Source organism: Patiria miniata, unplaced genomic scaffold, assembly GCF_015706575.1.
Source record: "Patiria miniata isolate m_02_andy unplaced genomic scaffold, ASM1570657v1 HiC_scaffold_13, whole genome shotgun sequence".
NCBI lineage: Eukaryota > Metazoa > Echinodermata > Asteroidea > Valvatida > Asterinidae > Patiria > Patiria miniata.
Genome location: NW_024037051.1, coordinates 8914260 through 8930127, shown reverse-complemented (window position 1 = coordinate 8930127; position 15868 = coordinate 8914260). Strand labels below are relative to the sequence as shown.

Sequence of the window (15868 nt, the reverse complement as noted above, 5' to 3'; positions counted from 1 at the left end):
CTCTAAATAATTGCGCACTTTGTGATCACACATGCGCCATAATCACTGTACCGACTATAAATACACACTTTCACCATTACTCGATCGTCAGGGTGCCCGACACAAAAAGCTACCGCGTAGTGAAGGTTTGTGCATGGTAGGGAGGTATCACGCGCCCGAACGAATGGATTTATTTCATAGGATTGGTGATCAAAATACTGCTCATCAAAGTTATCCACTAAGCAAAAAGCTGATGTTTACAGTCTCGCTGGTAACGCATTTTTTTTTGCCAAGACAAACTTGTTACGTGCACAACACGCTCGTTCGTTGTTTCACTTCACTCTACCAATCAAACCCAGTACCGCTCTATAGGTGATACTCAGTCTGATAAGGTTTCAATACCATCGTGTCCAACCCTCATGTTACAAGCGAACAATCACAGAGAATGAAACCCTATTCATCCAGCGTTGCTCAAATTTACACTCGGTGAAAGGAAGTTTGCTTTCACAAGAGCACTCAGGTTCAATGAAATATGTAGCAATTTTGATGTGCAGGCCTTGCTCGTTAAATAAAGGGACAGATATAGAGGGACACATTTCTTGCAATGAGTTCTGAACATGAAGATTGGTAGTCTTGTTAATACCAAAATAATTGATCAATTCAAGGCTTGATTTTAATTACTAGGGTAATGCAAACTGTTAATATGTTTTAATAAAATGGTTTAGATGAACTCAGATATGACTAAAGTTTTTTTTCTGAATAATCAAAAGTGAAAGAAAGCTTCGTTTGGAATGAATATAAATGAATTGCACCAAGTTCAATGTGAAACTTACCTGTCTGCGTTGCTGCGTCTGATGTATTTTTGTCATCTTCAGTCATGGACATTGATTCATTTGGGATTGATCCGTCATTTTCTGCAGAATTAGTTGTTGGAAACTCAATGCCAATTCTGTAGGTTTTGAGCGACGGAAGATCAACGTAGGCACAGGACAGATATCGCTTTGTAGGCACCGAATGTTCTCTTAGCGAGTGTCTCTGCATATTGTACCGTGCCTTGCAGCTTGCACACGGAGCGTTGCAGGTGCTACAAACACCTGTTCTCGGGGTCCGTTCATTATCGGTAGTCCCTCCAAATCCAGGTCTCCTCTCGAAGACATTTCCTGAACCTGTCGTCTGCTCCCAGTATTCATTCATTGGTTGAAGCTGTACTTTCATGCTGCATGGTTTAGAGGCGTCTATGGACCGAATGGCGCAATCCGATTGATTCTCAATGCCCAACTCTAAGAAAATGCTACCTGGTGGCGACATTCTGGAGTCTCTGTTATTTTGCCTTTCACCAAAACAACCAGAACGGTCCGACACAGTTACATTTATCCACAAGTGGTCTCAGATTGACGCTTAGTTGGATACCTTTGACACTCAATAGCACAATTTCATGCGTAGTAGGTGCAGAACAATACACCCACGTTCAATGCCACCGCTGCCAAGTTCACTAGTGTCTAATATCGATCAGAAATCAGGAAACAGTAAGGCACACTGGTACTACTGATGATGCAGACATTGAAATGACATCAAGGCATCAAAATAAAAGTCCAACCATCACCGATGATCGCAAAGACATGTCAAGGGCGGACAGGCAACTTTTCTTGCTGACATCATGAACGTTTCTGTATCTGGCACTTAGCTCATTCCAACGGTGTGCGATTCGGTATCCTTGTCTTTTGTGCTTTTTGTTATCATCGTTATGTTGGAATAAGGTCCGTGAACGATTGTCAATATACGCAGCCCCTCTCTGTGGGTCTTGTCCGTTTTATATTATTCTACTGAGGTGGAATATTACGCGATTGAAGGTTGACCTTTTATTAGTGTTGGGATATCGGTCCCATTGTTTGAGCTTCTATCTCGGCGACTGGAGTCGGTACCAACACCCAGGCGATGCTCGAGTACCGGTACGTGCCTCTTGAAAAGCGCAGAAAAATCCACTGATGAAATATTTCGTCTGGAATGTTTGATGTAGTATGAATTTATCAAACGGAGATGCCAGAATGATTGTAGCGGATCAGATCAAAGTGATGACGTTAAAATGACGTGAAGTTATGTGCACACAGAGGAGTGACGTTATACATCACGTGACATTTCGAAGTCTTTTACCGTAGTCGTCAAAACACCGAGTCAAACCACAAAGTTTAATGTCATTAAACTTCATCAAAAATGCAAAGGAAGTGACATGGGTTCCGTTAGGAATGTGAAGTCTAGTAAGGCCCGATGGTGATGATCATGGATGAAATGATGACGTCACATGATTATCTCTGCTCGATGTATTCAAATGAAACTTTATCCAGCACAGAAGTGATCCTACTCAGCGATGTGCCGTGCATAAGACTAATGAGTATTCTAGACAAGATGATGTACAATGATGAAGGCGTCCATTATTAAACTGTGTAATGAACAGACTGAGAATGATCACATGTCTGCTGCTCAGAAGGTGTACTCGCCTGTTCCCAGGGTTAATGTGAACTCCACTCGGATCCCATTGGAGGCTGTTGAGGTTGAAGTGTTCGGGGAGGTTCTCCTGTCTTGGAGATGACGTCTTGGTTCATCTTGATAGCTCGCCATCTCTTTCATCTCACTTGTCTTATCTGTGTTGAGAGAAAAATAAATTAAGGAGAGTTTTTTTTAATATATTTTACTAGCCATAGACGTAAGAATGCTATGGTGACTGAATAGGGCCGAGGAGATTCAGACTTATTGGAGGATCAGGACTATGTAAATTGTATCAAAGGCACCTGTTTTGGAAAAGTCAAATTAATCCATTGTGATTGAAGTGACTAACGGTTTGATGAAGCTGAACGAAGGCGGCCACACAGACACTCAGACAGCCAAAAGGCGATGAACATATACAGATGTAATTTTCGGATTCAAACAAAACGAATCAAGCAGATCCGACAAAGTTCAGAACCGGAACATACGAAAAAGCAGGCATCATCAATCAACCCATCTGGAAAAAATGGAAGTGGCCTTCTAGTTGTGTAGATAGAGTCCAAGTTAAATATGGCGCACATTTAAATTAGGTCCCCACACATCTCGAGCCAAGGTATAGTCAAGAGTCACGGTGTGTAGTAATTGAGCATGTCAACAAAATACGCCCAAGCCCCCAAATTTGTCATATCGCAGTCGCATAAGCTAGGCCAGCAATCACCATGTCCTTTTCATACATGATAAATGTCACTAGATATAAATGCCATTAACAATATTCCCATACCAGAATTTAACATTGTTTCCTGTGCTTGATTTTGATACCACACAAACCTCGCACCATGTTATATCTAAGAACGAAGCCAAAGTACTGCAATCTGTAACACGAGACAGGAATTGTACATGTTCTCTATATATAAACAAAAAATTGGGGTGACTTTTATTCAAAGATTCTTTATGCGATAGGAATATGAGAAACAATTTTTCTTGGGCGTAAAACGGGTGAAAGATAAAGCACTTTGGCAGAACCGACAAGTGTTTACGCACTGCCCGCACTATCAACACTTGTATCTGATGAGGTTGCTGTATTCTGAAATGCTTCCCTGCTCACCAACGATCTTCGTTGTTATTCGTGCATTAAATGCAAGGTTTAAATCACAGCTCCGCAATATCAAAACCACTAACCGGTGACATTTATGTCACAGTGACGTACAATCTCTCTGGATTCATATTTTCAAGGCATATTCTATACGTGTACTTGTTTTCACGCTTTTGACGCAGTAAGGGCCTACACAGTATCAAAATGATTAACGAAATTAATATAATAGCCCAGATATATTCAAGGATAGGATCGAACCACAAGCGTTATATTGAATTCATGAACAACACTTTGGAAAATGTCACTGACTTCAATAAGCCATAAAACAAGTCATGAGGTAGATGATGTTGAAGGAATAAAACCTCATGAAACACAAATTAACTGCAATACGGTATATCAAATAGTTACATGTAATGCAATATAATGTTAATGATATTCGATATCTAGCCTACGAGATTTTTTTGATGAGCACGATAAAAGAATAGCCTAGTAACCATCAAATAAATGCAGAATAATAAAATCCCTAGGCAGAAGTGGACGAGTTCGCATACATACGCTGTTTGAATTGATGCGTCTCGAGTGGAAACACAAGGCCATCGATGAAGCACTCAAACACAGAAAAATATACTTATCCGTCGGTTCTGGACATCGCAATATTGAAACTCAATAACCTATAGTTGTTATTATTTTGGCTGGTAGATGAACATCGAGGTGCTTGTAATGGTCAGGGTGTATTAGTTTGAGTTGACGAGCTCAGGGAGACGAGAGATGAAATTAGTGTTTGCTTTTGTCATTCACGTCTCCAATCAAAGTGGGAACTATCGTAATTGCAATATTTTAATGACAGGTTTTGCCATGGAACTATCAACTGTATTTTTTTATTATAGCTCCAGGGTTTCTTTGTCTTTCTTTGTCTCTCTTTCAAGAGGATCTACAGGGGGTTGGGATTGCAATCTAAACCCCCCCCCCTCGTTCAGCGCTGACTAATGTTATGAAACTAAAAATGGGGCAACAAAAAATAGGAAAGCTAAAGTTCCTAAATTTACTCTGGAATTGCCTTAAAATGCATGAGAAATCATCGTAGATTTCAAACATTTTCTGGCGGGCGTGCCCCCGGACTGCCCGTTCCATTAACTCCCCCTCACTTAAACCCACCCCCCCCCCCCCGTATCCTGCATGCTAGATCCGCCCTGATGAATCAGCTTTGCGTACTGTGACGTAGGCCCGCATTGTACATGTACATTACCAGCTGATATTGTTGCACAATAATCCATGGCACTAATCGCATATTTTGTTTGTATTCCTCAACATAATTTGAAAGGCTGCGTAGGCCAGTCTTATACCCAAGATGCGTAACCATAGAGGTAAGCAATTTGAGACTCCTTCATTTGAACACTTGATTTGCCTCTAAATGTATGCTCCTGCGTTCTGTGTTGACCTATTTTTCTTCTTCATATCTCGAGATGAGAGGTAAGGACTTGTGACGGACAGTCATTACAGGTTAATAACGTGCCAGAAAGCTGCGCATATAAACACTCATCGGACTTCGGGTTCTACCCATCCATTATAACAGTCCCTCGGGGCTTAGATAGCCGTGATGTCTCACTACGGAGTAAATTAGACACGTTAGGTAATCAACTTATCAAAGCCGTTGAGAGCAAACAAGCGAGGAGGAGGAAAAAAGAGCACTAAATACCTGTCATATGATCATCCGGTAGTTGAGTGCCTGGCAACAGTATCCTAGCAACGTTGTACCAAGCCTGCGCTCACCGAGTGGTGGTGGTGGTGGTATACAGTGATGAAACGCATAATGGTAATTGTTTTCATGCCGCCATTTTCTGTTCCCCGTTGTCGTATTCCAAGAGATATTGTAATACCACGGTTATCGATTTTCATAAATTGCTAGCATCGTCTGCATCCTGGCTTCTCCCGACTGGTCATTATCCAACTAGGTGGTTATACCGTTATATCGATAATGGCAACCCACCAGCGTGCTCTCTACAAGCAGTACATGTTTGTATTCGCCTTACCTCTGTCAATGGTTTTTCATGTGTGGATATAACTGGCTAAATTCCTCAAAGTCAGCCTAGCTGGGTTTCCAACAATGGATAGACAGACTTATTGTTCATGTGCGCATTGTGCTGATCCATATCCGCCTTGTCGTGCTTTGTCACTCTCAGTCTCACACGTGCTGGAATTCGTCTCTGCCTCCTCGGTCTTGTTTTCCCTCGGAATTTCAGCACAAGGTTAAAGTTGGTCAATCGAAATCCTCCGTTGAAATTCAAGGTTTCACTTGTCACGAGTCATTTGATGAGGATGTTCTTCCATAGGTCCAATAATATCTTTACTTATGCTTTCTGATTGCGTTGGAGGTTGTCAATCCTCAAAGTGTTAATGTGATGCCAGACTTCCCTGGTATTATCAACATCGTAACCACCCTGGTATGCTGTTTGATCCCTGGATATTACATCCACTTAAACAAACGACTCAATAATTCGGTGACTAATTATAATAACACAACAGACCAGTCAACCATGAAGAGAGTCTTCATGAATTATGGTAGTATAGCTATAATGCACTACTCCCATAAAATACCTCATGAAATATAAATAGTCTCGAATTAAGTAAATGGAAAACTGTAGTGGCTGGCTCCTGCATTCATTAGCTGTATGTGTGTTCTAAGCACTGTAGGCCTACATTTTCCATTTTAACGGAGAACAAAAACCATTTGAAATGTAATTTTTAAATTATTTAACAGTTCAAAAGTACACAAAGTAAACTCTAATTGTACTTGTACAAGTACGGAATATTTTGCCAACAGACATTTTAAGGGAAAAGCCTGAACAGTCTGGATAATTTATTCATTTGAGGGTCTCATTTGACATAAAAATTTATTCAAAGAGGATTCTGAACTGGACATGAAACCATTTCAAAAACAAAGATGGCATTTAGAGTTTTAGACCAACCACGATTAGTACACCATTAAGAGTACACCATTTACACGCACAATTATCGTAGGTTTACTTGGTGTTTACTTTTTGACACAACAAAAAACGAGATTTTAAACAATGGAGGAAAACAGGTTGCTTTTCATTACCTTGTGGCTAGCTGCATGATGGCGAGAAACTATAGCTCAATCACGAAATGTAGACAAACTCGGCTGGTCAAAATGTAATATCCATACTTGACGAACAGTGACACTCGATGTTTATGGTCAAGGGTTAAAACTGGAGGTGCACTCCTCATGATTATCTGTTATAGCAAACATCATACGTAATGAATGTTGATCGTACGATTATTAAACGGCCTTGTCTGTATAGGTGCTTCATTGAAATTAATAGTCGTTAATGAGAAAATGAAAAACGCACGACTTCAGACCCCTTACGTATCAAGCAGGAGGGTCATTGCCGTTCAGTGAAATGAGAAATAGATTGGACGGATGAATTTGATAATATAGTGATTACATTTTTGCATCTTATTCAGGGAGTCTTTGGAGGTCAATTTGGCAAACTGAATTGAATAGGATCTACTATCAGTGATTATACTGCGTCTCCTTATTTCAGTCGGTTCTGATTAGCATTACTCTCTGTCAAGGGCAAACAAACGAGACATGGATTTGCTTAGGTCCCCTCTGATCTGGCTCGGATTCGAATACACAACGCGTGAGGTCGGCCAGCCTTGGCGCCATTTTGGGCAGGACGATGCATGTTTTGATCACACTTTTACAAACAATTAAAGCTAACGCTGGTATACCCAATTTCATCATTGGAATGCTGTACGGAAACAAGTAAACCATAAACCACTCAAATCGTAAACATTTTTAATAGAGATGTCTCCAAGACTAGTAGCCTACATCAAATAATTTTCATTTTTAAAAGGAAATTCGATAAAACAAATAGCATGGTGATAATTGCATTTTTATATAAATATAAATCAACTAAAGTATAATACAATTGTTTACAATTCCATTGTTATGGGGTGGCAATATGGCGAATGGAGACTTCAATTCGCACAGCCAGTGCACTATTGTCGAGGGTGATCTCCATGTGGAGATGAATGGAGTTGACATGGCATGTACCTGTGCGTGGTCTCCATGTAAACTAAAAGTTGTCGCTTGTCCATTTGGTGAGACGCGTATAAATTTTAAGAGGATCACAAGAAGCGTCAAGTTTTCGAACCCATGTGCGCCCTCAATGTCTGGTCCGCTTCAGGTTTTGAAGCCTTTTAACATTTCCTTCGCCCCAATTAATTGCAGGCAGTATGATAATTTATTGAAAACTCTAATACGGCTCTAATGGGGTGCAAGGTAAATTCACAACAAGAACATTTGGCACTTATATCCATGTGGGTGGATGCAGCGACACTGGCTAGCAAACAACAAGTTCAGCTTGTTAGTTTTTCCTGTCCTCGTTCAATTTGCAACGATCAACTTAATTTGAAATGGGTTATTTTTTCTTGTAACCGCCTACCAGCATCCAAATCATCAACCCGATAACCAAGCCTGTGCCATCATGTTTAATTCAGAATGACGATATGGGATTCTGCATGAAAACACCGTGGCAGACATGTCAAGAACAAAGAATTACCTCAAGACAGACAATGAAAGGCTTCTCGAGTGTCCCTAATGGCATGGCTTCCTTTTAACGTACAATAGTATAAACCGGTCAACGTCACAACTGAAGACTTTTTTATTTTTACAGAGTTTAACCTCAGCCATTTTACGGGCGATGAGACCAAGCTTTGGTTTCTAATGGGTTACCCGGGTAAACTAAAACGATAAATAGAAAATGAATATCATCAGAAAATGAATATCATGGAAGCCAAACTTGGTATGGATGCGAAAATTGGACTCAAAGTAATAGATCTAAACTCCCCCAAAGTATGGAAAGGATGATGACTGGTTACAGAAGAAGGGACCGTAAAACAAAATGGGTGGTTCAGAGACCTGACTAAAGTAAATGATGTGATGGTATAACAGCAAACAGGAATAAAATGGAGATGGTTAGGACGCCTGGCAAGTAAAGAGGATGAAAGATGGAGCTGACTATTACAACAGAATGGCAAAAACTATATATGGAAAAATGGAAAGAGTGAGACCTCGGTCTAGATGGAGAGATAAGTTGGTGTTGGAAACAGCCTAACAGGGACAACAGCCTGGAAGAGACATACCGGTGACAGAGAGAAATGGCGTGCTATTGGCGAGGCCTTTGCCCATCAGTGGGACGATGTAAGCTGATGATGATGATGATGATGATGATGATGATGATCATCATCATCAGTTGGCTTGGTGGTGGGTGGTGGGTTGGGCGAGTTGAGGTGTACTTTTTTGTTGCAGTTGAGGTATTTGCGATGGATCACAAAATCATCAAAAGTGCATCGCAAGTCATCCAGTCCCTACTCACCTCACAGCAAGCTTTTTTTTCTCCCAGATGACCTGCGATGTAGCTCTTCCTTTGTTATTGTTAATTTCCTGTTACATGTACTTGTTACTTGACTTGTGAATCATTTGTGATTTACTTATGGCTGGACTTATGATAGCAACACTTGAAGCGTTCATCAAGGACAGAATGAAATTAAGCTATACTGTGGCAACCTGTATTAAGTTGGAAACCGTGTACAAAACAAATGAGTTGAGATGGGGAAAAACATAAAAGAGGTTATGTACGAAAAAACAAACAAGAGAAGTGTTCACCGTAAATAAACCTGTGTATGCCTTACGAACGTTGCAACAAAACACGAAAAAGTAGGCCACTAATTTTTGAGCCTACCCCAATGTGCATGGTTCTTCGTATACTGTGTAGCACTGTGTCTGTCTCTTCAACAAGTGTGACAAAGGGCTGCATATACCCTAGTCTGATATTTTCCCTGTTGCCCTTGACGTGTGAAACCATTCAATAATGTATTCATCGCACGACTTCAATATATAGTCACCATGGTAACAGCTACGACCGATTACTTTCGACTGGTATTATTATAATGTGGGGGGATTTCCCTAATTGTCCTGGTATTTTACACATCGCAATGTTGTTCCCACAATAGGTCAAATGTTCGAGAGAAATTTACAATGTACATTGCATATCTTCAAGTTTCTACTTGTACTCAGCCGTTACTGTTGTTATAGAAGATTCCGAGCATGTACATTCACAGAGCCCCCCTTCAATGGCGAAAGAATTGTGCCAGCTGTAGTTCATTGCAACTATCCCGTGAGGGATTATCTAATCAATATAGTTGACACAATGCTGGCGCCATTGATGGGGGCCTCATGCCCCTGTGAGTGTACATGTAATCGGAATGGTCTTTACTTCAGATAGCACGGCAAACATTATTACATTTTCGTCCAGGTTATCATGCGTTGAATAGCTTGTCAACAGAGGGCGCTATTGATTGAAGCCATAGTGATACGCCCCCAGATCGGTGATCTCCTCCGCTTTCCGAAACATTTTAGACGGATCTGTTAAACGTTTATTACTGGAAAGTGGAAACAGTAAGTGAAATAGACTTTGTGGCAATCCCTCTCCTTTCGAAGCAGACAAAGTAATTATAAAGTATAAGTAATAAGCTTTACCACTGAACGTCACAGAACTAAAGTAGTTGTGGGCCTTTAGTTTGAAGGAATGCACAATCAGAGGACGTGTACGAACTCTATCTCGATAATCGGTTATCAAGCTGTGCATCGATGAAGTTACCCATATAAAGTATTACGAACAATAAACAAACGCGTAGAAAATTCACAAATTAATGCATTATTACAGAAAATTCTAGATTGCTAAAGTTAGAATTCTTGACCACGTGTAACGTATTTTTTTAACGCACTTTTAATTTATTCGATAAAATCGGAGTGAAAAAAATTATTACATAACAATTCCGGATAGTATTGAAACGTATCTATCACTATTATACTCTCAGCGTCCGATTACATATTGATACCCTGTGTACTATCTTGGCGGTCATTCTGGGGATGCATGCAACTCCATTATAATGGTAAGAAATTCAAACTATGAATTTAATACAAGTTACTGATAACTTCTCTGTATCTATCCCTAGAAGAAAAACTGCACAGTGTGTATGCATTGCCTCTACAAGAGCACTGTATAAGCGTTAGTAAATAACCCATTATTTAGAGACCTGAATAGAGCCGAGTGTTTTGATTGCATTTTGAAAGATTTTAGAAAGCGTCCTTACTCAGACGATTCGGTTTATTTGTTTGCAATCCAGTCTTTTCTTGGTTATAAAAACACTTTTTCTGAATGAAAGCTGGCAACAAAAAAAATATTTAAAACTGAAGAGCATAATTGAAATTTGTGAGTGAGATTTACCCAATTGATAATCCCGGCCCATTTAATACCCCATGCCAAAAATATCTTCTTTATTATTACAAAGTACATTGGTAAGATATTTTGGTCGCGAAAATAGCACAGCGTGATTATCTGCTTTAGGAATTCAATCACAAAGTAGGCTTACACATAGGGTGAAAGTATTCATGAACCACCATTATTATGTATACATTGTACATTAAGCATCATACATGGAGATTTTGTACCACTTGGTATATATATTTGATAGTTAATAAAATTCGACATGCAACATGCTAAATGCAGGGCTAAATCCTAAATGCAATATTTATACTAATGCATATTATGGTAGGAAACGATTGAATTGAAAATAAATGCATTATGGCTTGGGAAACGAACTACGTTTCTAGATGAAAGATCTCAAATCTATTAAAAATGTAGAAAATATGAAAAGAACAAATAAGTACATTGTGAAGTACAAAACCTCAATATCTGCGGCCATAAATATCTGAATTACCTTAAATATGTTCACACGACTTTTTTTTTAAATTAAAACAACTCACTACATTCGTTGGAGGGGTATTTAAGAAACGTACAAGTTTGGTCCAATATTACTTTACCTTTTTAAAAAAATAATGTCAATTACTACACGATAACAATATTTCAAGAGAAAATTGTAGAATACACAGCAAGGTAATGCTAACTCAAAGAATTAATGATCCTAATGATCAGACACACTATTAAACGTTGAAGGGTGAAAGCAATAAATGTTTCCTTTGAGATAAAACAAAATCAGCTATTTCGTAGAGCGACGTAGATTTCTTTAATCATAAAAAAAAAAATTTAACACAAATTCAGCCAGGTCACTTTTGAAAAAAACGTTTCAAACAAACTTCAGCATTATCATCATCATAAGATTTGTTATGCCAATTTTCAGAAAACAGGAAACTCTTCACAGCACTGCTGACTGCAATGAGGTTTTAAAATAAATCTACCAAAAACATTTAAACAAAAAAGAACATGGCGAAAAAGCACCGAACTTCTTTTTTTACAGTAAATATTTACAAATAGCTATATAAAAAGCCTTCAAAAAGAATTGAATCTTAACGAATTCCGACACTTACTGAATACTACAGCTTGAATATCCTATTATATCGTCAAAATCTTTCCACTAGTAAAAAAATTTTATGATACACTGTAGGTCTGTACATACATGATTTAAAATATTGGACAGAGCTAAGAAAGCTGTACAATTTATCATTAATATTATGGAGGAAATGTTGCATAGATCTATTAACATTCATTTCCTAAGACAAAAAGACATGAAAACGATCTGAACTCCTCCACTTACCTTTGACAGTTCAAATTAAACCGTTACAAACGACTATGGCAGAGACTACCGACACTGAGCCTAAAATGCAGCAAATTGCTCGATGGGTTTCACTATATATATATATGCATTCATTTCCTACGTGGGACATGTACAATGAGCTCCGCTATACTAGACGCCTTTCCAGCCGAACTGACGGCCTCCACCATGTACTCGGCATCATCGTCCTCGCACACGTTCTTGATGATGAGCGAACAAGCGCCCTCATCATCTTGCTCAATCAGAAACCGACGGCTCTCCTGAATCTCCTCATCGTCCTGGTACCACGTGACTTCCGGTTCCGGTTCGCCCTCCATGCGACAGTCAAATCGCGCGCAGTCTCCTTCGAACACGGTAGCGTCCATGATTTGCTTAGTAATTTGTGGTGGGCGACTGAGAGCAGAGTCCGGTACATCCTTAGACTGCAACCCACTCGACAAGTTCGTTTCTTCGTCGTCACCCAAACCATTCACATCATTCACTGATGTCTTATCATCATTGTTGTTCTCACTGGAGTTTTTCTTCGCATGTTCATTCACTTTAGGACTCGTTTGCTCCACCTCTAGTTTACCACTAAGTTCTACTTCTTCTCTTGTTTTCTTTGACAGGTCGTCTTCTTCCTTGTGATGGGAGAGAGGCAGTTTACCCGAGTCTTCTAGTCCTTTCTTGAGGGTGGATTTGAGGAGAGATTTGTGGGTCGGTGAGCAAGGCGGAGACTGTTCGTTGGCCTTCTTCAATCCAGAGAACATGGTGAGTGAAGCCATGCGGCCTATCGCCCGGACTGCAGTAGTGGTTTTCTGTTTGATAACAAAAACATATTTAATGGTAAGTGTATGTGAAATGCCTGGTATGATGCATTTTGTGATAGGTATAGTTGTAAAGAGCGCCATCTATTGAACGGCATGCTGTTGCACATCAAAAAAAAATAAAAAATCACACTGCATGTCAATTTCTGCAATGAGTTTGCTATAATGATGCATTGTATGGTCCATCAACGTGTTAACATAACTTCTTTGTATTTAACAGTCAACAGATGGCGTCCTATGGATCAACTGTGTCACATGCGTCTCCAAGATCCCCAATTAAGACCGCGTCCGAATTACTTCCCTACGGCTGGCAAAAACACATAGGCCTACGTCTAAGTATGAAGGGCTGAAGCCGCTTTCCATAGACGCGTGTGTACCCGCCAGCCGTAGCCACGAAATATTCAGATGTAGCCTATTAGTTTGGAAAAGCAAATACAATCCATGCAATTGAACTGAAATCAACATCTTTCTTAGTTAGCGATACAAGCTGGCAAAGACAAAAAGTCAATTATGTTATTAAAACTCAAAACGGCGTTAATGATACAGAAAAGTGATTGGAAATTGATTCTAATCTCTTTTAATCGAGTACTTTAAGACTACTTCTCGCTTTTAATTCTAAAAAGTCTTGTCTCGTGAACATTTAGTTTCAAACTAGTTGAAAAAACAAAACGAATTTTAAGCACATGTAATTATGATCCAAGGACCGATTATAAGCTTGTTGTAGCAGGTGTAATCATAAAGCATCTAAATTAGCCTCGACAGACCCTGAAGTGAAGCATATACGGCTCTACAAAAAGATGGCAGTTTAAAGTGAATGCTTGAAATGTACTTCAAAAAGATACGTTAGAAAGATCACAAAGTTATGGGCCTTTTCACTCTATCAAGCGTAATATCTACCAAAAACACGAAGGATACTTCGAGATTCAACATAAATGAGACAAGCGTTACGAAAATGTGCGTTGGTGACTCGTAACATAATTTCTGTCTTGAGTACACTAGTGACAGTTTCAGACGAGCCAATAAAACGACTGAATCTCAGCTACCTTCTTTGGTATCGTATAACAAAATTTCCAAAAGCAGATTCAGATTAATTTCGACAGAAAGCCTTAATGCTCATGAGCAAATAACACAATTTGTCTTATATTTCCTTGTAAATGTATCTGTTATTATTTTGGTTAGACATCTTGGTTGTAGACTTCATTATTTCCGACGTGCATATTATCTCACACTACGTGCGTTCATCATTCCGCGTGAAACATGCATCGAGCCATATAAATGTGCGTGAACCAAAATAAATAATAAACCTTCCAGTACGCCAATCTGTGTTGTGTGGTTGTGCAAAAATATACATTCTGAAATGCTTTTACTTTTTTAAAGAAACGACAACAGTTTGAAGCAAACGAAACTAACCAAGAGTTTCCAAGTTTGTCATTAGCGACCAGCATTAGGGAATTTCAAGACACCGACATTCGGTCAATGTTGTTTACATGAAACACAGTAGCGTCTTTAAATAATTGAAGACATCTTTTCCAAATATTTGAGGTTATATATTTCAGTTTGTAGCAATATCTGACGCAATGGTAAACTACTTCGATATTCAGAGAACAACAAAAGAGGTAGCTAACTTCAGCTTAAATAAGCGTTTCAGTACGAACAACTATGCTATACTCAAACATGTTTTGCAAAAACAGTTGCGCTGAAAATAGTAGTCTCAAAAAAGCTTACATGAGTCAAAATTTCTCCAGGCACTGATTTAAAGCAAGCCTAAATAGCAGGACCTCGGCTTAGTTACCCAGCAAAAATCTCGTAAATTTGACTGAGCATCTTGGTTTTATCATAAAGCAAGGACCCAAGGAGTCAGAACTCTTGGGCGATTTACATTTTGACCATTAACATACCAATCCCACGGGAATGTCTATAGCTACAGCACTGTGACCGCAAGCCTCGACCATTCAAAGCGTGAATGCCAGCGGCCTTTGAACACGATGATCGTCGCCGCCTTTTTAGTTGGTAACCAACAACCTCCCTATATGCTGCATAATAAGTCATGTCACGTCGCTGCTCTTTTTTGAAAAATATATTTTACGACAAGATAGGTTTTTACAACTGCGCAGTTGTTAAATGTGAGTTATGAACTCAAGTTAGCAATGTGCAGTTGTTGGTGCTTAAAAGCGTTATCTGTCCCTGTAATTTGGAGATAAATTGGATTTCTTTGAGATAAGTTTTCATATATTTTCAGACATTTTAATTGGCAATATATCATTGATGAAATGTGTTTTTTTGGAAAATTTCAGAAGTTTTTACACTAAAGGTACAGAGCATTTTGTTCTTCATGAAATGATTGTTTCAGTGATGTTGACCACATTGTTAGCCAGTATTAGCCAACTCCGAACAAACACTTCAAAATCATTCATTTTTAGCGATGTATGACAACTGCGCGTGCGTATTAACCATGGTACTGTCTACGAAGCCATGCAAACTCCTTTTTTTGGCATTAGTGAGCGCGGATCTCTATTGTGTCGAGATTAGCGTAGTGAGCAACTGAGCAAGCTGGCGCCAGATGCTTTCTATTGTAGCTTTCGAGCGCGGCGACCATCATTTTACTTTTGAAGTCTTGGAGTATGAACTCCTTGCTCTATGGTTTTATGAAATAGCTCGAACTATTTGTTAAGGACTAAAAGTCCCCTGAAAACTTTGAGACAGTGTCTACTGAGTACATGAACCTTTTCTAAAGATGACGTCATTCTCATTCACATCAGAAGTGATACCGCCCTCTGTCATATATTCCGGTGGCAAAACTTCGATGTGAATACTGCGTTCGTTACAAACACATTTGACTGTTAGTGTC

General features: G+C 39.3%; 2 protein-coding genes across 9 annotated transcripts in view; both read right to left on the bottom strand.

The window, feature by feature from the left end:
• LOC119721201 overlaps positions 1 to 6747 on the bottom strand; it is a 79375-nt gene extending 72628 nt beyond the window's left edge. Inside the window, exons 1-2 of one of the 3 annotated variants that reach the window (XM_038191135.1) lie at positions 6651 to 6747; positions 813 to 2618 (exon numbers count right to left, since the gene is read on the bottom strand). In XM_038191135.1, coding sequence (XP_038047063.1) covers positions 813 to 1287 — 475 coding nt within the window. In that variant the 5' untranslated portion in view covers positions 1288 to 2618; positions 6651 to 6747. Of the gene's footprint in view, positions 1 to 812; positions 2619 to 5249; positions 5827 to 6650 lie in introns of those variants that run through there. The other 2 variants (XM_038191134.1, XM_038191136.1) reach the window with 2 other exon arrangements.
• A 3603-nt stretch (positions 6748 to 10350) lies between these two features.
• The window catches only part of LOC119721200 (myosin light chain kinase, smooth muscle-like), a 75994-nt gene continuing 70476 nt past the window's right edge, over positions 10351 to 15868 (bottom strand). For 4 of the 6 annotated variants that reach the window (XM_038191126.1, XM_038191131.1, XM_038191132.1 and 1 more), the window contains one exon: positions 10351 to 13011. In XM_038191126.1, coding sequence (XP_038047054.1) covers positions 12307 to 13011 — 705 coding nt within the window. In that variant the 3' untranslated portion in view covers positions 10351 to 12306. The remainder of the gene's footprint in view (positions 13012 to 15868) is intronic. The other 2 variants (XM_038191129.1, XM_038191130.1) reach the window with 1 other exon arrangement.